Source organism: Charadrius vociferus, unplaced genomic scaffold (assembly GCF_000708025.1).
Source record: "Charadrius vociferus isolate BGI_N301 unplaced genomic scaffold, ASM70802v2 scaffold190, whole genome shotgun sequence".
NCBI classification, from domain to species: domain Eukaryota; kingdom Metazoa; phylum Chordata; class Aves; order Charadriiformes; family Charadriidae; genus Charadrius; species Charadrius vociferus.
In genome coordinates, this window is record NW_009646608.1 from 6,899,621 (window position 1) to 6,924,046 (window position 24,426).

The 24,426-nt window shown below is 50.5% G+C and overlaps 1 protein-coding gene across 4 annotated transcripts in view; it reads right to left on the minus strand.

Moving 5' to 3' along the window:
* NTRK3 (neurotrophic tyrosine kinase, receptor, type 3) overlaps positions 1–24,426 on the minus strand; it is a 233,273-nt gene that overhangs the window by 168,223 nt on the left and 40,624 nt on the right. For all 4 annotated transcript variants that reach the window (XM_009887217.1, XM_009887210.1, XM_009887203.1 and 1 more), the window contains exons 4-5: positions 9,361–9,429; positions 513–670 (exon numbers count right to left, since the gene is read on the minus strand). In XM_009887217.1, the coding sequence (XP_009885519.1) occupies positions 513–670; positions 9,361–9,429 (227 nt within the window). The remainder of the gene's footprint in view (positions 1–512; positions 671–9,360; positions 9,430–24,426) is intronic.

Sequence of the window (24,426 nt, forward strand, 5' to 3'; positions counted from 1 at the left end):
CAGCAGGAAACAGAAAGAGATATAAAGTCACTCCTGACTCTTCCCTACAGATAGGGGCTTCCAATTGAAAAAATAAAACAAAAGAAAATGAAGAGAGACATGTATTTCATAAGAGTAATTACAAAAGATATGGCGGCAGTGACTTTTAACAATATGCTGTTTCTAGGATTTGTTAGACAGAGGAAGAGCAACGTGAAACATATCCCTTTTCAAGACATCACATAGACTCATCGCAGACACTTCGTCGAGCAACAGCATTACAGAGAAGGAAATGCCCCAAATCACCCCAATACCTTCACACATACAGAAACAGCAGCCCCACATTTACCCAGATGCTCTATTTTTAATCCACAAACTACACCCCAATCAGCTTCAATCATCTTGTTCTTGACCATGGGGCAGGATTCTGCAGCACGAGGTTCCCCAAGCATGGAACCAGAGGTGCCAGATAGGGCAGGGCTCCCTCCTGGCACCCTCCCGCCTCCCACATGCCCAGCCCCGGCCGTCCTTACCGCACTGGGTGATGTTCATCTCCTGCAAAGGGATGATGGCTGCGTCCATGTTCATGCAGTAAAGCTCCTGGTACTGTAGGTTCGCCTCGCCCTTCTCCTGCCATAGCTGGATCCAGCGGATGTCGCAGCTGCAGTTAAAAAGGTTCCTCTCTAGTCTCCTGCGGGCAGAGAGAGCATGAGAAAGGACGGTGGGGTGGGGAAGGACAACCGGGGCCGTTGCCTGGCTCTGGGCTCCCCGAGGAGGACAGTCACCATGTGAGTGCAAGGGGGCTTTAGAGCCAAGGGAGAATCTCCTCTGTGTTATTTGCCTGGGGTCTTCTGGCACATCCAGAGAGACCAAGGTTACACATCCATGCGTTCGCACGGTCTCCTTCACGCAGGCACACAAAGTTTTACGACTGCCAGGGCAGCACGTGCATACACACAATGTGTTTCACCGCAAGCTCTGCGCATCTGCAGCTTGGTCCCACGGCCGTCCAGACACCCAAAACATCCATCCCTCAGCAAAGGAGCAGGCAGCTCCCCACCGCCCTGAAGTATTGATTCAGGTCTTCAAATCCCAGTTCAGTGGAGGTCCAAGACCCTGCTGGGTAAAGCACACCTCCAGCCCCCACAAGCTCTCGGTGAAGCTGGCAGCTCTTCTCCCGAGTACCTTGTACGAACACAGGCTCCTGGTGACCCAGAGCACGAGCTAATGTGCAGGGTAACATGCATTTTAATCAAATCAAGCAGCACTGCACCGAGACCCTCCTGACCTAGCCAGGAGAAATGGAAAAAAGCACTGCCTTTAATGTACTTCATTTAAAACACACTTACACATAGTTTATATACCAGGAATGTTTATTATAATTGATTTTCCAACCTATTAACCATTTCATTTACATTTTTAAAGCCCTGCAGCTCTCTGTGGAGATGCAAGGAGGGCTGGTTCCAGCAGGGAGGAGAGCCCAGTGCTCAGCCAGGACAGACTGAGTTACCAACGTGGGTTGCAATGAGAACTTGAGCAAAACAGGAGATACAGCCTGAACAAACAACCTATCTCCCCACATAACTGCAAAGCAAAAGAAAGTAGGGAGCAGAGGAGCCAGCACTGCAAAAGGTGAGCTCAGTCACCCCAAAGTAGAAGGGCATCTCCCAAGGTCAAACCGTTGTTTGACGCGATATCTAGATCCCCCTGTCATACAGGGAGAAGATGGTTTTCTGGCCTGTTCCACGTGTTACTGTGAAATTCATGCTTGCTTTTACAAAATTAATTCCACCAACTAACAGGATTTGGAAACAACCTTCCAAACGTGCAGCTGTTGTTTCGTCAATACAGTACTGCAAAAGAAGGAGGAGGAGAAAGGATCTTCTGGTAGCACCCAGGGGTGTTAAACCTGAACCCTAACGATGCCACTTTGAATCTTCCCAGAGAAGAAGATGCCATCTGACTTTATTTTTTTTTTTTTTTTTTTAAACATACACTGAGTTAAACTTCACTCTGTGGCTTCTCATTAGTTCATTCCTTTCCCATCAAAAGCACCTAAACCTTAGTAAGACAAAAAAAAGGCTCAGGTAAGTGACTCAAAGGCCAAAGCACTAAATATAACAGACCAGAGCAGATTAGCACAGTGATTTGGTGGGATTCGAATGACAAGGCATTCCCCGCATGCTACGACAGGTACTGCCAGTGCTTCCCACAGGCTTTACATGGAATCATAGAATGGTTTAGGTTGGAAAGGACCTTGAAGATCATCGAGTTCCAACCCCCCTGCCATGGGCAGAGACACCTCCCACTAGACCAGGTTGCTCACAGCCCCATCCAGCCTGGCCTTGAACATCTCCAGGGATGGGGCCTCAACAACCTCTCTGGGCAACCTGTTCCAGTGCCTTATAACCCTCAAAGTGAAAAACTTCTTCCTAATGTTTAATCTAAACCTGCCCTCTTCCAGTTTATAGCCATTCCCCCTCATCCTGTCACTACATGCCCTAGTAAAAAGTCCTTCCCCAGCTCTCCTGTAGGCCCTTTAGGTACTGGAAGGCTGCAATAAGATCTCCCCAGAGCCTTCTCTTCTTCAGGCTGAACAGCCCCAACTCTTTCAGCCTTTATATCCTATTCAGCATGGCCACAAGTCCACATTTTCCTTAGGATTCTCCCAAGGTCACTGCTACCAGCAGGACACAGGATGGCACCTGGGTAAGAGCCGTGGGTTCTGCTAACGGCACATCAGGTAACCAGAGTTGTACCCTGGGACCCGGCAGGGAGCTGCGGCAGCTCAGAGGCAGCGGGGGAGAAATTCCGCTCCGTTGCAAATATCCTCGTGAAACAAGGCTGCCGGGGAGAGCCACTGTCCTAGCACTTAAGGGCAGTGCTGTAAGTAATAGACAGCAGCCCTCCCGGCCCATTGCTAATTCATGAAGGGCCATGAATAATACAGGAGCAGCGGGCTTCAGGGCAGAACCTACCCATGACCTGCCCCAACGTCAGTGATGGAACGTGCTCTAATCGAGACCCCCACAGGGCCTTTTGCACAAATTAACTCCCATCACCAGCTGGATGTGCCAAGAACCAGTGGCAGCTGGCATGGCACCGCAGGTAGAAGGGGCACGGATGCGTGCACCCATTTTCCAGAACGCACACTGCAAAAGCACTCTTGACCCATGGGAGATGCCCTCTCTCCTCACTCGGGGCCCGTCCTGCCACATAATCACAGAATGGTCAGGGTTGGAAGGGACCTCTGGAGATCATCTAGTCCAACTCCCCCTGCCAGAGCAGGGTCACCTACAACAGGCTGCACAGGATGGGGTCCATCCTCCTCGTGTTAAGATGGAACTTCCTATGTTCAAGCTTGTGCCCATTACCCCTAGTCCTAGTCCTAGTCCCCCACGCCATCCAGCTCTCCAGAGAAGTGCATAGATTTCCATGCTCACACTCTCCTGCACCTGCTCAAAACCCTGAACCTCCAACTCTCTCCTCGGACCCCATCATTCCCCAGCCTCGTGGCTTGCAGGGATCATTAGGAGCTGCAGCTCCTTCCAACCCTTCTTCCCATGACTTTCATGTCCCCACTACCTATGACCCTCTGCTTCCCTTTTCTTCAAGGAGGAGAAGCATCTCGGGGACCACAAGGTGCCTTTTGGCCAAAACCCACTGTCAGGCCAGAAGGCATAACCATGTGCTGCGGAGACATCTCCCATCACAGCGCAAAGGACAAAAATTGGTGTTGAAAGGCACAGTGAGAGGTCTTCATTGCTGTCATGTGCTTAATGGGTGAAACTGCAGTGAAAATGAAGGCAAGGGGCTCCTCCTCATGAGATGTATCTGGCACAGCTTACTCCTGGAGAGGACGAGTAATCCCAAAGGGCATTTTTCACACGTAGCCTTAGCCTGGAAATGTTGCCAAAGCATCAGCTTGGTTACAGGCGCTCAGGAGCTGTGTGCACTCCCACACCTTCTGAAGGCCTCATTAAAACTGAAAAGGCCTTTGAGAAATAGCAAGTATCCCAGCCACCAGCCAGCTGGGCTCTCCTTGCACAAGCAGAGCTGCTCTCTGCACCCAGGAGTTGGCCCAAAAAGGGACCAAACCCACATATGATCCAGACCCATCCACCGACCCCCAGGCAAACAACAGGCTTGCAGCAGGGCATGCTCCGGGCACAGCCCCTCACACAGTGGGCACTCAGGTTTGGGACAGAAGAAAACTGGGACGATCATGCCCCATACTGTCATTGGATGGGACGATGGCAGTGCTGAAACCCCAGAGCGATCCGGGTACCAAGTCAACTCTCTAGATACAGCAATGCTGCAAGTGCCTGGCTAAGCCCAGCTGTGGTCCCCACAGAAAGCTGTACCCATCACCTCCCAAAACTGCCGCGACAGCCTACTCAAGGGTGGACCAAGGCAGAAAAGGGACGCCATCAGCATCCCAGTATGTACTGGGCAGCCAAGACCTCACATAGACCCAGAGCAGGATTTTTCAGGCTAGGCAGTTAGATGAGACAGACGCCCTGTCCCATGCCTCCCCACTCATCAGCTAAAACAAAGCTGTCTGCAGCTAAAGCCCCTCGGAGGGCAGTGGAGATCCTTGCCTCACTTCTCCTATCTGTTTTGATTCACATAAAACTGCTGCCGAGGCTTTGTACACTTGCAATTAAAACACTCTCCTACCTTGGGACTCAGACTGCTTCCCTAGGTCTGAGAAGCACAGAGCGCTCAGCAGAGAGAGAAGAAAAACTATTTTTGTTTTTCATTTCTATTTATTTCCCAGAACCAGGGCTTCTCTTGGCGGTCCAGCCAGAACTATTATTTCCAAACCCCTGCCAGAAAGGGATGAGATAGAAAAGGACAAACTCAGACAGGGAGCGACGTGTGGCGTCTGACGGCTGGATTAGCTAATGCAGAGAGCAGGCAAGTACCCACTGTCTAGCTACAACTCTATTAGCGTGACTGTTGGCGGCAATAAGTTTTTAAGCTAGAGCCACAGACGATGTTAAGTTGGCCTCATAACATTAACAGAGACGCTGCTGTGCCCCATCCCCACCAAAGCCTCTTGCTGTAGCGCTGCAGAAATCTACTGCAGGGTAAGCTGGCAGGGACTGCTGGTATTAGAAATGCTGATGGGCCGGGCAGAGCGGCAAGATGTTCAGGACTACAAGGTTTTATACAACCAAAGATGTAATTGGATCCAGAGTCTTAGGTCTTTCCGGGAAGGAATTTCTTGAAATGTCAGCCCTAAGCTCTCTGAGGACATGACAAAGGAAGCCAAGGACATGACAGAGGAAACCAGCTGTGACTTCTGGATAAGAAAGGCTCTAAGTCCAACGTTTATGAGCTGTTGCATGTGTCAGATGATTCCCCGCGCGCACTCAGCTTCAGACTTAGGAGAGCTGTGCGCACATTAGCTCGAGCCCTGCCGGTCAAGGTCAGCCCGTGCTGTGGGAATTAGGGCTGGAGTTACTGGAAACCATTCCAAGCCTTGCTTCTGGCCAGGAGGAGAAAGAGATAATATTCTTTGGAAGCGTGCCTCATTTTTGCCATCCTTTCTTCAGTGAGTCAGCAGGGGAAAAGCTCAACTCTGCTCAACAAGAAACTCTGCTGTAAAGCAACACCATCTTCCTGAGCTTGAGATGCCTCGAACACAGCCAGGCAGCTGTTTCAAGCCCCAAGTTCCCATCCACCTGCCTGATCTCATAGCAGGGCATGATCATCCCATTAGTCTTCTGCTCTTTCCTCCTCCATGTTCACCGTGAGTGGCTTTGTCAGGTCTCATGTTCCTTGGCAATCTCCATGTCACATCAGTAGTAGTTCCTCTCCTCCCAACACTTTCCTGGAGACGATCCTCCCATCACTTCCGTTTCCACATGCTCCGCTGCTCTGAGCTGTCTCACTGCACATCACGGTTTTGCCTTTGATGACCATCCTCCCTCCAGATCCACAATTGTCTGCTAGCACTGGGACTCAACAGGGTGCTTCTGGTGAACCTGCACCCACTTGTCCCACCAACCCTCTTCATAGACCTAACTGTCTCAAGAAGAGCAGACTCTTGCCAGCATCTGTGTGTCCCTGGGGTCTTCTGGCCTCTCCACAGCCGTGCACAAGTGCTGCTGCTCAGCCTGCCTTCCTCGGGCTTGCTGCCTCTGCATTGGTCTCTGCTGCTCACCGCCTTCTTCCTTTCCAGAGAGTTTTGGCTCAGCCTCAAGTCCTTGGCTGATGTCAGTCCGCAACTCCCTTTCTAGCTTTCACCAGTGCCTCACACTCACTTTATGTGGGCCATGTATTCTGTCTCCCTCCCAGATTCTGGAAGCCTCCTTGGAGCTCAGTGTGCCAGAAAACTGTCTTCTACTCACCCATCCTCTGCATTTCTAAAAAAATACAGTATTTCCCACTTTTGCACATCCATTACTAATTTCTCCCTGCCTTGGGATTTACTTTTCCTCATCAACAGGTCCCATCCTTCTAGCATGCAGGACCATGACCACCCCACAGTAGATAACATATGTCTTTACCTTAATTCCCAGCATCTTTATATGAATGATTTATTCGGAGCCCGTAGCTCAGGCTACACCTCCACGCTGTCTTCTCTCAAACCGTCCTGGTTTGAGGTAAAACAGGACCAATTTTGTTCAGTAACTTTGCTTCTTAGCTGGGCCTCTTCCAACTACTGAGACTAACAGCATATTGTGCAGACACTGTTCACTCTCAGAGCCATAAGACCGATGTTTACAGCTGATGCCCAGGCATGGTACGCAGAGAGCCTCTTGCTTATACTCATTGCGATACCACCCACGGGCAGCCAACTCGGGTATGTGCCCCGTTGGAGGGTCAGAAGCAGAAAAGCCTAGAGGGGTCCCACCTGCAGGGAGGAGCGGACAGGACAGGGGACCCAAAACTGACCAACGGGGTATTCCATCCCATCTGCCTCATGCTCAGTATAAAAGCTGAGGGACCAAAGGGTCACCCCTTTCTTCAACGGCCAGCGTCTGAGGACTCTGTCAGTTTGTCTGCCTTTGATCCCAACCCTGAATGCAGATCTGGCATCCAGTTCCCATCCATCACAGAGTCCAGTCTGGGACTTCCCCAGTGCCAGCCGGTGACATGATCATCACCCTGGGAGCTTGATATGATTTTGTATATATTTCATTATTTCCTTTTTATTTTGTTATTAATATTTCATTAAAGTAGTTTAGTTCCTTCTAAACTCCTAAGTCTTTTTTTCCCTCCTCTGCCTCTCACTTTGAAGAGGGGCAGGGGGGAGCATCTGTCATTCGCCTGGTGGCCAGCTTGGCCTAAACCATGACACAAACAAATCCAAAGCTCAGCAGGACAGTTTCGCAGCCCCAGGAGGACACTGCAGGCACATCCCCCAGCCCCATTGACAACAACGTCCCAGTGGGTATCAGCTAAAATATCCCTCCTCCTGTCATGCTTTGGGGAACAGCATCGTCATGTTATCGTGGTACTGACCGTCCTACCTGTGCTCACATGGATGGAGGGACCTTAGTGACAAGGGAAAAATTGTCAGGCAGCACCAGTTGACAAAGCAATTCCTCAGAAAAAATAAACTTGACCAGGCTCTTACTCCAGGAGAGCCAACCACAAGCCAGACCCTGTGGGCACACACACTTGTGGGTCTAAATTGACCACTGGAGCTGGTGCCAGGGGTGGGGGGTGGATTGGCAAGACCCCTTTCACAGCACGGTGGCAGGAGGGGTCCAGCCAAGGCTCCAGCCCCACGTGGTACCAAACCTCCCCGCAGGACACCACGGACACCACACATCATATCAGTGCTGCGTTCCCACCCCAGCACCTCTTCCCACCAACAAGCCCCACAATCTCCCACGTTTCTATCTGCATTACTTCTTTCATCAACTGGGGCTTGTTGTCTCTGAGAAAACCGCTCTGAGCACAATTCCAACTGCAGCCAAGTAATCCCGATCCTTCCCGTTCACCAGGCTGCAGAGCACTGGCCCCAAGTGACCCTGCTGACACCAACCAAAGCCACCCCAAGCGCACCAGCTTCCCTGTCAGGACCACCGTAGCAGGACAACACAGCCATATTCTTCATCCCTTGGGAATAAGTACACTTTGCTGCCCAAACAGCAGCATCTCAATTCCCTTTTGTGCCTGGTATTGGTCTTTTGAGCCTGACTTGGGCTGGTAGACCTGGGACATGCCTGGAGAAACAAAATATGACCAAATGAAACAAAGCCGCATAAAAATGAGCCCCATTGGAATTATCCCCATTAATCTGCAGGCTCACCGTTACCCCAGGCACGGCCAGAGCCTCTAGCTCAGGACTGCAGCCCCATTTGCTCCTCCACTCTTGGGCCTCTCTTGGGTAACAACCATCAATCTGAGTTTTGCCAGACGGTGCAATGACAATAAGTAAAGGTCTAAGAATACAAATGACTCATGCTATTAAACTTGAAACCTGAGCCAGGCTTGAAAAATATTTAGAGCTGTAATCAGTGAGGAGACAAATTCCAAATTCAGCATTTTAACTCTGCAAGCCAGATTCCCCATCAGAAGGGCGTTTCTCTATTTTCTAATATCACTATTAGTATTTTTCATTTAACAATTTGACAGAAATAAAATACACTGCAGTAACACTGGTGATAACACACTTACTCCCACTTGAAAGACTGTCTTTATTCTTTCATAAGTCACTTCTAGCTTACAGCTCTATTGATCATCAGTGAGGATGAATGGAGCTTCCCAGGATCCTCTGGGACAAATCCTACATATATATATTTTTTATACCCACCAAACAACTATTTCTAAAATTCAACAAAACGGGTCATCAGGGCAACGCTCCATTGATTTCGTGTCCACTTATTCTTCAAGCACAGCGCTGAATGCTCTATCAATAATTCAGCAGGCTGAAGGCCACCGGTGCCCCAGGAGAGACACTATCTCATCTCCTACATCGCAGCTGGGAGGTGCCTCGATTGCCGGAGAGCAAGGGAGTCATTCGCCTAAAAAGCGGGGGTGTCTCATAAAGCGTGTCCGTGAGCTAAAGAAAAACACTTAGCCCTACCCTGCAACAGATGAGGATCAAGTATTTGAGAAGATTCACTCAAAATCTGGCCTAGTAAGTATTTCCAATGTGCTCCCAGAGTTAGTCAACCGTTTACTACCCCAAGCGTGACTTGTTCATCATCCCTACGTTAATTAGCCAACTGCTGCGAAGTCAAAAGAGAAGCCGTTCTGCTCTGGTGCTCTCGTACCCAGGAAACCCTCCCAAGGATGGTACTGCCCACTGGAGTTTTACATAATTATTCGCAGGCTTCAAAATAGCTCTATTTGGAAATCATTTATCCACTCAGCCTCCCCTCTTCTCCCAGGAGACACCTCCAGGGTGGGACTTACAGTTCAAAGAGTCGCAGGGTCTGGAAGAGTTGCCATGACAGAGTGGTGAGCCGGTTCCCAGAGAGGTCTCTGCAAATTAACAAGAAAAAAAAAATAAAAAAAGGAAAAAAAAAAGAAGTAGTCACGGTCAATAATTCTTCCTGCACGTGGCCCTACCGCCTCCGCAGAGCTCATCGTCCTCCTCTAAGGGGAGGCTGTCAAGCAGTTTAGGACCCAAGTTTAGATTTTATAATGAGAGATTTTAATGAGGACAAACACAACCGGAAGTTTCTCATTTGACTTATTTTTTTTCCAAGGGGGAAAAATGTCATGCTGCCATGTTAAGAAGAAAAAAAAAAAAAAAATCAAACAGAGCAAGATGCGTCCGATTCCTGCCCATGAATCTGGAGCTTGACTGACCATAAGCAGAAAGAACAAGTCTAATCTCATCCCCTGAACAAAAAAATTTAAGTGCAAACGATGCGTTAAAAATAGTAACAGCCAGGTTCAAATGACAGCACAATGATTACCCAAAGTGTTATCATCAGATCTGCAGTAGCTGTGCGCTCGAAGTGTCCCGGTATGGCTGTGTGTTGTTTGCACCCAGGGGTACCACCGCTACAGCAGCCAACAGCTCCCCATCCCTCTCTCCATCTGCCCAAACTTGCAGAAACATAAAATCTCATCTACCTGGGAGAGCTTTGCAACCCAGCAGACATCACCTCTTCAGCTGCAAGCTAGAGAGGATAAAAGAGTGTAAAAGCAACCGAAGTACTAAAAAAAAAAAAGGAAAAAATGAAAGAGAAAGAGAAAAGCCCTCAGTTTCTAAGAGCGTGAGAAGATGGTAATGAAATGGTGTCTGTAGCGGGCAGTCTTCCTGGGGACGCCCAGCCAGCCTGAGAGTCACCAACCCAGGGACTAGCCCATAGGGTGATGGGTGGGCAGAAACCCAAATCCTCCCACATCTATGCTGGCCTCCAGAAAACACAGGAGGTGCTGCCTTGCATCCTTGGCTGCATCCAGCCCTGTTCCCACCAGCTCCCTCCTCATCGCGAGCCGGGCAGCTTGGCGCAAGGTTGCAGGCACCCTCCCGCCATGACCCCGCTCGCTGGAAAGGGTGATGAAGGGCCAGAGGCGTGAACCACCCAGAGGTTCATTAAACCCTCAGCTGGCCAGAGAGGAGGTAGGGGACAAGGTGGGGCAGAGGTGACAGCGGGCAGCCCAGCCTTGCCCGGCTCAACCCACCATCCCTGTTTGATTTGCAGAAAGGAGCTAAAACTCAGACAGCAAACCCCAGAGTGGCTCCTGCAGCTGCAGGTCTGATGCACGAGGTTTTGGGATGAGGGAGTCATTTGCTGCCCTACACCGGGTTGCAGCAAGGGCAGACACAGCCCAGGGACCAACGAGGGAAAAGCAGCTCTGGTCCTGTCCCACCTGTCACCGAGCGATGCTGCGAAGCCCAAACCCCTGCGATTAGGAGTGGGGAAGCCGCTGCAGCTCACACATCGTTCCCAAAGGCTCACCATGAGCCTGGCAAAAGAATAAGCCCAAACTCCTAAATGGCACAATGATGCATCATTAAATTCTGGCTCTGCTTCATATCAGACTATCCCGCTGCGAAACCATGGCAAACCACAGGGACCTCATTTCACATGACTGCGATCCCACCATCCCTACGGCTGTAGACAAACTGCTTCCAGCCTGTGATAAAGTTTAGAAAAGCGGCAAAAATAGCAGGTGAAGCTAAGCTGGGGGGGTGGGGTGGGGGAACATTGCAAAACTCCCTCTTTTATCCACCCCGGAGCACTGAGCACCTGGAAACTTTGCAAAGACAGATGAAAAGTAGGAGGGGAAGGAGCAGCTCGCTGCTACTGAAAAGTGAGACAGTAAACTCCCTCCCCCAACCAGGGAGAAGAAGGAAGCGTAAAAGGGGATGCATGAGAGACAGCAAGATGTGGGAGAGAGGCAGAGATGCAGAGGAGGGAGTGAATCTTGCTGGAATGTCCTTTCTCAAAGGTCATGTTTTGCTACATTAGGCAGAAATGTCAAGAGAAAATTGGATTCTGAAAGAGAAGAGAAAAAACAACAGGCTTTCCACGCAAATAAGGGAATCAAAAATAGCATGATCGTGTTATTACAATTTAGGACACAGAGAGATGGAGAAAGGAAACATCCTCACTAATGCAAGGAGCTTTGCCAGGCAGATGTGCTCCGCTTCTCGTCTCCTGCAGTCCCTGAAAACCAACTCCTACCACCTCCTCCCTCCCCCAGACAACAAACCACAGCAAGTATTAGGCAAAGAGGAGACGGGTCTTCACTTGCACACGTCTGGCAGCAGACTGCTCTCAAAGGGCAAATCCCATGTTTGATCCAACCTGACCATCAACTTCTGCAGGGTTGGTCAGGGGGGACGCGCACCAACGGTTCCATTTCAGATCAACCAGGGGACACACGGGGAGGAATATGTTTGTCGTTGGAAACAGACACCTGGGACACTTTAAAACGTCAGAAAGGTCCTTGCAATGGACCCTTGCAAAGGTCCCCGATCTCAGCACGGAGACAGAAAGGGACTGTGCACAAACACACATTAAAAATACACCATTTTGGTCACAAAAACTCCAAAGGTCAGAGACACCAGGATTGGGTTTCCATGTGCAACGGGTACATCTGCTGACTTCTGCCACAAAAGACAGAGAGCTCCTACGGAGAAACCTCACTGCACAGCACTGATTTCTCCCCGGAACAGATCCATCCCGCGCGCCCGATGGGGCAGGTTTCCCGGGGAAGATAGCACGCGATTGTGAAATTAGAGACAGTACTGCAGTACATGCACATGAAGAGATTAAATTACAGCTCCATGGGTGAACTGAGCTCCAGCACTTTGTAACACCCGCTCAGTGCTCGCAAGGTTCTCCCCGTGCTTGAACCTTGGCTGTGCGCACTGAGTTTCCCAGCATTTTGTAGAGAATAAATGGGGAGGATTTGGGAAAATCAAGGCCAGGACTAGTCCTCTGCCAGCTCCAGCTGCCCGTTCTGCCTTCCCGATGCTGTTTCCAAGGCTGAAAGTCCATTGTCACCTCCAGATCCCCATCATTTGCAGCAACCTGAATCCCAACCCTTCTGCACCCATGGCCGGACAGTGCCAGGTCTCTCCTTCCCATTCCCTTTGCCTCCCCCCCATCCAGCCACTTCTCCCCAGCAGGCTGAATCATGCTACCCATCCTTCTCCAGCCACTCCCAAACACTTCTCAGCCCCAATTTCCTCATCCATGCCCAAATTTCCTATGATCTTGCCTGCCTTCACATCCTCCCATCCAACCACAGTGTCCCAACAAGAACCTGCTCCTCATCTCCCGTCTGCTCTCAAACATCCTTTGCAAAACTTCTCCCCTCTGATCAGATCAAGAACCATTCTGCCAACATAAGGAAACATCCCAGAGCAAAATCAAGTCTTCCAAGCAAAATCCATGCTTTGACAAAATTTCTTCCCCTCCACTAAAGGAGAGTGCAGGTAACAGGAGCATCACCAGTATTTTCTAACTTGAGCAAAACAGCCCATTTCCACCCCTCCCTTCCACTGCCTCAAACATCTGAGTAGGTTTTTATTTGAGACTAGAAGAAATAAACCAAAAAAAAAAAATTCAGCCAGGAGCAGACATCCAACACAGAAAACTTCAGCCTGAGCAATTAAAATTTGGCAGAGTTATAGGAAAGTGGAAGCAGTCCTGTAGCAGAGTGTGCCAGACAACCTTTATAACAGCCTGTGCATCAGCTCCACCTGTAATAAAACACGGCACATCACGCATCGAGGAAACACAGGGGGAGGGAAGTAAAACGCCTTCCCCACATATTTCTCAGCGGCGAACAGGAGCCTGTCTCTCTCAGGACAGACCTGCCATCAGCACTCCTGGAGCACATTCAAACTGCTTCTTTGCCATGGGACATTTTCTCCATCACTCAGAAGATGTTAATTTCCACGGAGACAGCCTTTAGAAATTGCTGCCAGGCTCTTTTTTTGTTTTTTGCCTCTGGAGCAGGTTTCAAAGGAATTGGGTAGGGAAAAGGGGTTGGATGAAGCTCACCTGGACCCCGTCCAGGGCGGCAGACACACAACTGACTCGTGACTCAGGCTCAACACTGGTCCACTCTCCTCCTGCTGCAGCGGCCGTGCTCCTAGCCTCCTGCTTTGCAGGTGCCTCATCATGCTATATCTCCACCAGCAACCCCATGCACACCTCAAAGGTGGGACGTTATCACTGAGTGACAGCGCAGTCCCAGTTCTTGCTCTCTCCCTCCATTAATCCTCCTCCTGCACTTGAAAAGAGATGGGTGGGACAAGAGAGGCGCCTGGATCCGTGCAGCCCAGAACAAGCGGACTTCAGTGCAAGAGGAGACAGCATGTTTTCTCTTCCCTCAATTACCCAGCAGCCAAAAGTGTTTCCACTATTAAAGCCATTTTTATTCAGCTAAATTAAGCCGGATGCCTCATTGATGACACCAACAAGCAGGAGCCCCTGTAATTACGCTGTAAGCTATATTATGCAGTTCAGCCCAACGCAATGGCAGAAACCCTCCATGCCTGTCCCTCCTCCGTGCATCTCCATTCTCCGCTCGCCCCTGTTTCCAACCTGACACATTTACTTATGCACGGGAGAAGTTTTTCACACGTTTTAATAACATGGTGCCACTCTGAAAATCCTGATCCGGGTGGGGGGGGTGGAGTGGATTAACTGCGCAGAGCAGCTGGGGCTGAGGGAGCAGGACCAACTGCCTGGCAGAAATGGGAGGCGAGATGCATATCCTCAGCTCCAGTCCCCACCGTTGGATATGCCGGTGGCACTGTGTGGGACTCCCTCGCTTCCCCCTGTGCTCTGGGCACGAGGGGCGCTTCCCATCATCTGACAGCTCGCTGCAGCCATGGCTGAGTGCTGGTGGTCACAGCAGAGGACAACGTCAGCAGCCTCATATGCTGCTGTGGGTGTAGGGGTAGCTCCATCCAGGCTTCATTTCTGCAGCAAGCAAGCTGCTAAAGCTTTGGGTTTGAACCAGAGCAACACTGGAAAGTCACTCTGGGGCTTGTTCATCCCTGCCAGATAACTCCAGTGACCTCTAAAAGCAATGTTACACTCCCCGTTGCCTGTCCTGCCCTCCCCTTCCCCCTCCTCCTTTTCCTGTTTAGTAAGCAGCTTTGCTCATTAAGGGAAAAAATGTACTGTCCTCCCTTAATGAATGTGCTAAAATTACCCCAGCAAGTCCCAGAAGCTGTGGCAGTCCAGGTCTCCCCACAAATCAGGCTCTGCAAATATTAGACTCAATTGAAATCTCCGATAGCTCAGCACAAAGCCCCAGCAGGACACGCTTGAGATAGAGCCTGCAAAAGCACCAGGCGATGCCAAGCGCAGGCACGCTGGAAAGCGGAGTTAGCAGAACGGGACACGGTGTTAAAGTGGTCACCCTGAGATTTCCCAGAACTGCCGCCAGCAGTTCTCCCGTTTGTGCTCCCTGTCCAGGCACAGCACCAGGACACGTGTATTGGTTCTATGGAGGAGTAGGACAGATTACAGAGGTCCTCCGGCCATGGTCTGGCATTACCCACAGTCCAGTTCTTCTCGTCAAACAATCCCTTCGCAACACCCAGGTATTTACACACCCCAAACGCAACAGAATCAAAAAGCCTCTGAGGTGCAGTCTTCCTTTGTGAGTTTAGAGAGCGTAACTAACTCCTTTCTCATGTCCACGGGTAGTGTCCTGTGCCTTGTAAGGCATCTGTTGCAAAGCGCATCCCATCACATTATCATCTTTTCCCCCAAATTACTTCTTGTTCTAGGGCTAGAGCCAGAATTTGCATTAATTTCCCAAACTCAAAGCAGCATCCTGCACAAGAAGAAAGCAAGAAACCACCATCGGTGGCACACAAGAAGAGACCCTGCCACTCCAATGCCCTGGAGGTGCAATCCCTGAGGAAGAACCACCAACCCTTCTATATTTCCCAGTGGCACAATCCTGATTTGTAAAATCCCAACTGTGACTGAAACAGGGCTGAAGGAAGTGGAAGGGGCTGGTCTCCTGCATTGTTCTTTAAATAATAGCATTACAAAACAGAAGTTGCAGAGCAAGCGGGAAGGCGTTAGGCACCACGCCTCCATCACAGGGCTCCCACAGCCGCGCCAGCGGCACATCTGCCCCACGCTTCTCCTCCCACTGCCTTTGCCAACGCAGCAAGCCATCTCCTGCTGCTGCCTTCATCCCAGCCCATCCCAAAGCACTTTAAAGGTTGATTTAAAGGCCATCTCCAACCCCATGACGTTTCCACACCCTCCAAGTCATCTCTTCTCAGGCGTCTCCCAGCTGCATGAAGCTTTGTTTGGAGACAAATCGCCCCTCAGAGCTTATTGTTGCTCACAGTTTTGGTTCAGCACATGGTACAGATGGGAAGCCACCACCAGATGTGGATAATATTGTCCCCTATGCTTCGAGGTAGATCAGATGCGTGGATCTGGCCCTCTGCACTACACTCGTCTCTCACTTGTTGTGTGCAGTTTCCATTGCTCTTCTCCAATAACATCTGGGCTCTCAGAGGACTTGAAGAAAGGTTAAAAGCTGGGTCAGCCCTGCAGTTGCTTTCCCTTTGCCTGCCAGCTTCCCTGCAGGGCAGAGTCCAGCAGCATCCATGGAACATGCCAGTCTTCTGCTCAAGGAAAAGAAAAAAATCAACGAGCCCTTCCCCACAGCTGCCCTCCTGCAGCTGAGACATCCTCAGGGCTGCTCTGCCCCCACCCCACCCCTTCGCTCCCAAACTGTAGTCATTTTAGATTCCACAGGCCCAAAATATAGCTGTACGCTGGGCTTTTCTCACACAAATAATACTGGAGATATGTGCCGATCGAGAACAAGGGTTGCCAGCTGACACCTCCAGCGAGGGGTTGGGTTTATCCTGCCTGTTTCCTTCAAATTGTGTGCTTCTTCAAGCTAGGAACAGAAAACAACTGGGAACTGCCTCCTACTCACAGGTTTCCAGTGGATCCAGGGCAAACCCAATCGCTCTGTGCTGCGGCGAGGCACAGCTCGAGGAGACAGTGTGGGATGGAGAGCCGAGTCCAAGGGGCATTTCCCAGCATCTCCAAGGACACGGTGACACCAGACCCCAAACACGTCCTCCCAGGCTTCCACATGGTTCCCACCACCTCCCCCTTGAATACACTGAAGCAGCAAGGACAGGCGTTCAGGAGGTACCACCCCAGCTGGGAGGTCACCCCAAATGCACAGGAAGGCACTGGGAGAGCTGAATGAGATCCACACAAGAACCTCAACTTCAACACATAGAGCCCAGATGTGCTGGGACAGGGTCTTGTCCTCCTGCTCCCTCCTGAACTAGGGCTGTGCTCTCAGCTGTTAGACAGCTCGTGCATCAAATTTACATTGGAAAAAAAAAAAAATAGTCCCCACCTACCTGGATGTCTAGAAATCAAAGAGCTCTGAAAAACCCCAAACACTGCTCTTGATGGGTGTTAATAAAGTGAAAAGAAACAGCTGGGCCTGAGCCCCAATTTGCCTGCCTCGGGGAGGGGTGCCAGTGGCTGCGATGGGCTGGGATGGTACCAAGCGCTCTGCAGAGCCTCTGAAGAAAGGAAGTGGTACAAATATGAACGTATATACACACACATATATATATCTCCCAGCAATAGCAAAACAACAGGGCATAAGGCAGGCTAAGCTCTCGGCAGACACTGCTAAATGGTTTCCAATTAATTAACTGATTACATGATAGAACAGAAGGGGATTCAAGTGAGTGCTGTTGACCTTTAAGAATAATTAATATCATCAGGATCGCAAAACTCGTCCAAGAAAAATAATTAGGAAGATTCTAATATTACCTCCAAAGCCATATCGAAGGGGGAGAGGAAGGTTCTGGTTAATTCAGAGGCACAAGTATTTGCTAGCAAACCCATTTCTCCCTTACGCTTGCTCCCCCCCGCAGAGCTCACACACACATGTGCTTCTTCCCTATCCCAGTCAACCCTCTCTCGCCTCTCTAGATCTGTTTTTTACATCCCATCCCCTTCCTGTGCCATTTCAACCTTCTTCCCTAATGACTTCTTGCTCCAATCCTTTCTTGCAAGCCTCTCTCTGCAGACTGGTCCCTATCACTCCCGCAGCCACATCCCACCCCCTGCTCATCTTTGACCAGCCCTGAGCTCCACTCTCTACCTTCCTGCACTTCCAGAAGGAGTCCCGGTTCTTCCATATGACGTGGATCCACTTTTTATCACCAGTCACCACTAGCAGCTTCATAGGCTGCCAGAAGGCAAGCGCTGCACGTAATCCCAAAAAAGCCCCTCCCTGCTTTTCCTCAGCAGTCAGATCCACCACAGAGGCTGGTCTGGGAAGCAGATGTAAGAGATGCACAGCAGCAGGAGAAAGTGAAAAACAGGGAACTCGTGACTCCCTTTTCTCCCATTACACTTCACTAATCCCATGAATACTCCCAGCTCACTGTATTTTCCTTGCTTCCCCTTTGCCAGTTTGCTTGGCCCACAGGTCCTGCGTGGGAGAGGGGCTGGAAAGCCACCGAGCCAAACAGGAACCACAGTGGTGAGCTTCACAGGGAAGGTCGCTTGAACACACTGGAAGGGAGGTTGCATGAGCAGCCAACATTTCTTGCGAGGGAAGAGTAAAAAACAACAACAACAAACCCGCATCCCTGGAATGAAACCCACCTTTTGCAGCGAATAAATAAATTTCCTCTGCTGCTTATTATCATTAAAACTCCTGTGGCTTGACACTTCACTAAATTATAGATAAAAGGAAAAATGGTCCTTCCTGGGATCAGAAAAGCAGGCTGCCGCCAAAGAACTGTGTTTACACCAGCTAATGAAAAGAAAGCCTGCCATTAGCCTACGGCACTCGCCCACCTCCACGGGGAGCAGAGCTACCTGCACCCACAGCACAGGGGACCTGGAAGCAGCAGCCGGACACCACGAGGGACCAGGGCTGGGGAGCGCGCAGGGACAGCAGGCTGGCACTGGGAGGTACGTGCATGAGGAACAGGAGACCAAAGGGACCATGCCGTCAGCCAGCGGAGATGGCAGCTGCCACCTCCCGTGCTGCGTGGAGGCTCCTGGCCGCAGCGGGAGGCGAGGCTGACGTGCTCCAGCTACGTCTCATCAAACGGCAAGAAAAACACTCAAGTCTAGGAGACAGACAGCATCAAGCAGGGAGCTGCCTCGCACCAGGCTGCTGCGTCCCTCCAGGGGCCCGTGGGGATGGGGAGCAGGGAGGCAGCAGACGCCTGGAGCACACCTGAACATGGGCAAAACCTTTTGGGCAGAAATGCTCCTGTTTGCAGCAGCTGAGCACACAGGGAGGAGTAAAACTCCGAGCAGAGACCTGCCTGCAGCTACACCTGAGCCATGGTATGATGTGCCTCGTCACAGCCCCAGGCACGCTTGGCTGAGGGGGACAGGGAACTAACTGGTGGTGACTTAACACAGTCAGAGTCCAGCAAAGCCCACTTGTTACACTCCTCACTTATAGCCACCCCAAAAGCAGAAACATGTTTTGTCTTTAACAATTAGCTCCGTCATAAGCCACAAGAATGCCTGGACACAGCAGTTGCATTTTTCCTGTTCTTCGCAATACTTGATGTACTTAGAAAGTATCCACCCTTTATCTTCAAATATTGGTCACTGTGAGGAATATTTTCAAATGAAAAGACTAATCACCATGAAGCACTAAGTGCTTCAGACTGCAGCAGGCATTCCTTCATTATTCTGCAACAGCAAATTACCCACAATTATCAACACACACAACTGGATACAACAAACATTTAGCCAAAGCCCACGGGTTGCGGTTGCAGTGAGGTTGGATGGCAGCTCTCCGAGAGAACTACTCATGTGAGAAACCCACAGACAGCAGCCGGGTAGCAATGCTGCAAGACGACTCCATTCACGCCGCAGAACAAAACCAGTGCCAGGAGCCACTGCAGTTCAGAAAGTTTATATTGCATCTGTCAAATGGGCATCTCGGCAGACTGCCTTCATAGCAGGAGAGATGAACAAATAAAGACGCAACTGGTAGTGAAACCAGGCTGGTCACCCCTCAAGTGGGATCACACCTGATGGTTTGATCCGTCCTGCACCTGCAGCCAGGTGTGCACAGCCACTGCTCCGGTCACTGCCCTGGGGTGCTTGGCTGGGGCTGGAAGGGGAAGGAGGTTGTTCCAAGAGAAGGGCAAAGGAGGCAGCAGAGGAAGGCAGGGAGGCTAAGCTGCAGGTTGGGGCTGAGCAAGAGGCAGGGAAGCTGGGAGGTGTCAGTGCAGGCAGGGAGGCTGGGACCGAGGGAGGGCTGCAAGCAGAGAGGCAGGGAGGATGTCCTGGTTTGAGTGCCCAAACCACGATGGAGGGCCAAGAGGTGTGGACAAGGCAAGAGGCTATGCCGCAGGCAGGGTGGCTGGGGCTGGTTCTAGGCTGCAGGCAGAGAGGTCAGAGCTGATTTGACAGCTGGGAGGCCCAGCTGCAGGCAGAGGAGACAGGAGACTGGAGAACTGGGTTGGAGGCAGGCATGCCTGGAAACCTGAAGGGTGGGAGACAGAGAGGCACAGCCACATGCAGGAGGACCAGGCCTGGGTTGGAAGCTGGGAAGCTCAGCTGCAGACAGGAAGATCGGCGTTTGGGTTGGAAGCCAGGAGGCTGGGGCTGCAGGCAGGGTGGCTTGGACCAGAAGCCGGGGGTACAGGCAGGGATGCCGGGGGTACAGGCAGGGATGCCGGGGGTACAGGCAGGGATGCCGGGGGTACAGGCAGGGATGCCGGGGGTACAGGCAGGGATGCCGGGGGTACAGGCAGGGATGCCGGGGGTACAGGCAGGGATGCCGGGGGTACAGGCAGGGATGCCGGGGGTACAGGCAGGGATGCCGGGGGTACAGGCAGGGATGCCGGGGGTACAGGCAGGGATGCCGGGGGTACAGGCAGGGATGCCGGGGGTACAGGCAGGGATGCCGGGGGTACAGGCAGGGATGCCGGGGGTACAGGCAGGGATGCCGGGGGTACAGGCAGGGATGCCGGGGGTACAGGCAGGGATGCCGGGGGTACAGGCAGGGATGCCGGGGGTACAGGCAGGGATGCCGGGGGTACACAGGCAGGGATGCTGGGGGTGCGGGCAGGGAGGAGCAGCGGGTGCGGGCAGGGCGGGAGGGAGCCTGGCGGCCCTGTCCGTGGTGCTGAAGCGCGTCCCCGCGGGGAACGCGGTGCTGGCCACGGCCCCACCCCACGGGACACGCGTGGACACGGGCAGAGCTGCCCGGGGAGCAGTCCTGGCAAAGGCCACGCATGACCTCACGGCACGCCTCATCCTCAGTCACTAGCAAGTCTACAGACACGGTTATGCACAGCTCCTGGAGAAAACAAACCTCAGGCTCGTATAGCAGCCTTGTAAATATCCCCCAGTCTCTTTCTTCTGACATAATTCACAGCCCATCCCTTCACAAATACAAATGAGGGGAAGGGGTTGGTGGAAAACCTCCCTCCCCCCACAGTTTTCTAATAAAATTTTATAATTCCAATAAAACACATGACTGCCTAACTTAAGACATTTAAATTCTTGCCTAGTCACACACCATCATGAATTAATGTCCCATCATTCATGCCCTGTCGTATCTTATTGCTCAAATAACATATGATTTTAATGTTTCTGGTTTTCTGCCCTGGTGCTTATTGCCTGTACACCAAAAAGCCCTGTAATCATACTGTTAGGAAACCAGTATCACGGAAAGAAAAATCCCAGGTGAGATAACTTGCATGGTCACTTAACTTGCACTCATCCTGCCATGATCGTTCACTCTCTCCCTCAGCAGCTTTCAGGGAGGTTTCCACATCTTCAGGTCCCTCTTGGCTCTCCTCCCTGTGCAGCACCTCTCACACTGGCGCAGGCAGGTAAGACTTGCCTTGCACCACATCTAATTAACTGAGCCACAAGGTTCGGGGAGCAAGAAAAAGGGACGGCCAGAGGCTGTTTCTGGAGTACCTCCATGCTGGAGTGACCTCAGAAGCCTTGGAACAAGATCTGGTCCTTGTCATGCCCAAATCTCCAGAAATCAGCTCATTCTGTGCTGCTGGTGATCTCAGAGATGTGGTGAGGTTTAACCAAGACACAACTACACCTCATCTTCAGGATCACATCCAAGAGGAATATTTGGCCTCTCTTTGAAGGGAAGCTCACAACAAGACATGCATCAGACTGTTGTTGTCCAGCAAGGACTATATCACAGAGGATAACCCCCGCCAAAACCCCAACTTGTCTAAAGTTCACATTTTACCTCAATCCTGAAACAAGGCTTGTAAAAAGACACACCAGCACACACGCTCATGTAGGAATAGCCTCATTCAAAACTTCCCCAGCATTGTCTGCAGCCTTTTTTAAAGAGGGGACGGGAAAAAACAGAGCCTTTGCAAAACCACAGTTACCCACTTCACATGTCTGCCGAAACACAATTGATCAAACTTCAGAAAGGGAAATAAGCCTCAGAGGCACACAATGCAACTGGAAAGAACATCTCAACATTTCAAAGGAAGGAAGGAGAGACAAAGCCACAGCAAAATCCTGAAAGCCCAGGTGATAGGCATAACATAAGAATCCAAGCAACCAACAAGTATTTGTGATAGCATTATTATAACTCATCTTACATTGCAGCACCATCCTACAACTCAAGGCCAGATTTTGCTAGAAACCATACAAAATGTTACACTGCAAATAGATCAAAAGCAGAGAAAACAAATGTTATTATTCCAGGTTTTCAGATGGGGAACCAAGGCAGGACAAGTCTTGCTGCAAGGTGCACAGTGCTTGAGTTGGAAACTTTCTTTCTCAGGGCCCACTAGACTACATCGGTCACAAATTCACTGCTCTACCTCCTATTACAATAAACCATCTCCACAGCTGAGCGAAGCAGCCTGCGGTCAGGAATTAGTTACCCAGCCTTTTGAAAGCGGGTCAAATGATTTCGACTCAGCCTGAAGGAAGGCCACAGTCCTGCAGGGAACTGGTCTCTCCTCTGGCCTTGTGCACAATGGCTGCTAAAGCACAGGACCTATCTCTGCCGCTGCAGAAAAAGGAATAGCTGCAGTTAACTGCTTATCACTCACCTGTGCTAACTGGGAACAAACATGCCATCAAATCACTGCTGCTGATTAGCATATCAGCAAGGACCTGCGCTACACTGGCATCCAGGGGACAAAGCAGATAGAGGGTAGAACAGGAAAGTTTGTGGAAGCAGAGGAGATTTTACTACTGTTTATTTCAGTGACTGCACTATAGGTGTGCCCAGCATTTTATATAAGAACTAGAGACACATGGGGGAAAATGCTTTCCAGAGTAACAGCACAGAGGTTTCCTCCTAGAAAGGGCAGGAGCATCATAGAGCACAAATGGGAATCAAAGAGTACCCAAGCTGCCTGCCTGATTAGGGTGAGTATAGAAAAATTCACCTAAGAGAAATTAAAGGCTGTTTAAATCTTTGTTTTACTTCTTATTTTGCTCATGTTCATGGAGAAATTTAGTTCCTATTTAGTCCTTTGCAAATCCGAAATAAAACACATTAAACTACCAAGGAGTGGTTTAGGTAAAAGCATTTCACTTCACCCTCTCAGTGAGCTGAGAGATTACATATAGTCATTTACTGTGCCCCGGCTGATACACACGGACTTGTTAGGCTGCACTGACTCGAGAGTATGGATGGGAAATCAAGAGCAATTAACACATGGCAGTTTGGGTTAGGAGACTGCCAGGATGGGTATGACAGCAGTGCAGTGATGAAAGGACGAAGCAGGGCGAAATCATCAGGAAGAAGGAGGAAGGGTAATAGGAGAGCCAGAATCAAGCAGAGGGTTGCAGGCAGTCGCAGGGCCTGGAGCTGGTTAGAGAAAGAGAACAAAACAGGGTTTAACTCTGCTTCATATATAAGAATGGCTCTTTTAGAGCAAGACAATAAATCATTAACCACCAAGCAGGGGGAAATGACCCTCAAGCCATGACCGAGAGGGAACGTACTATACTGCAATAATTCAGCGCCTGATATTTTGTTTATTTCTTTACTTAGTGTAAAAATCTCAATCAAGCTCCCAGACACGCACAGCAAAGAAGGTGAACCTTGCCAGCCTTGCAAGAAGAACCTTGCCTGCAGCCCTTCAAAAGCGCACGGGCCTCAGTTGCTGGAGGGCTTCGAGTGCCACCCTGAAACAGCAGTGAAGAGGGCAGAGAGACACTCACCAACCTTGTGCTGCCTCAGCCACCTCCATTTTCAGGGGATGCAGCCCAGTTTCTTTCCTATTAAAGCCTAAAACCATAACATATCTCTGGGAATTCCCATGTCAAAGCTACAAACTACATCCAATATCAGGGTACCAGCTGACACTGCACAACTGCCATGAGCCCAGGCAGGACACCGAAGCTAGCCCCATCTTCAGAAAACAACGCGAGCTATAGAGGAGGTTCTGGGAGGCTCCAGATTAATCACAGTTCAGGTTTGCCTATGAAAACAAGCCCATAGATCAGCCAGCTCAGTCTTTCCCCAGGCAAAGCTGGTCCCTGCACATTCCTGCCAGCACCTTCCAGATCTTCCCCAATCCTCATTTTTGGGAGAAAAAGACTGACAGGATCACACAGATAAAAATGCCTGTGGAGCAGAAGGTGATCTGACCATACCATACTCAAAAAAAACCCAGTTACACTCAGCACAAAGCACACCAGGGTCTCCATCTTTAAGACCCTCAGGTGAAGACTGGATTCTCAACCCCATCCTTACTCTGGCAGGCAGCGCTGAGAGAGAGCTCTTTGACAGGAGCTGTGTCTTGGCCAGCCTACAAACCAATTTAGACCCTGTATAAACCTCCAGAAGACAGTTTAAGAAGAGCCTCTGAATGCAGACAGAAATGGCAATTATTAATTTTCTAAATAGAAATCTGACTACTTAAGCCTTATTTAAAAGTGTGCCTGTCTCTATAATTACACAGTCTTAATTTGTTTTCTTTACTGCACAATAAATAAGGTGTGCACAATTACCCTCTGCAAATACAAGACAGTGCCTCCTGACTGG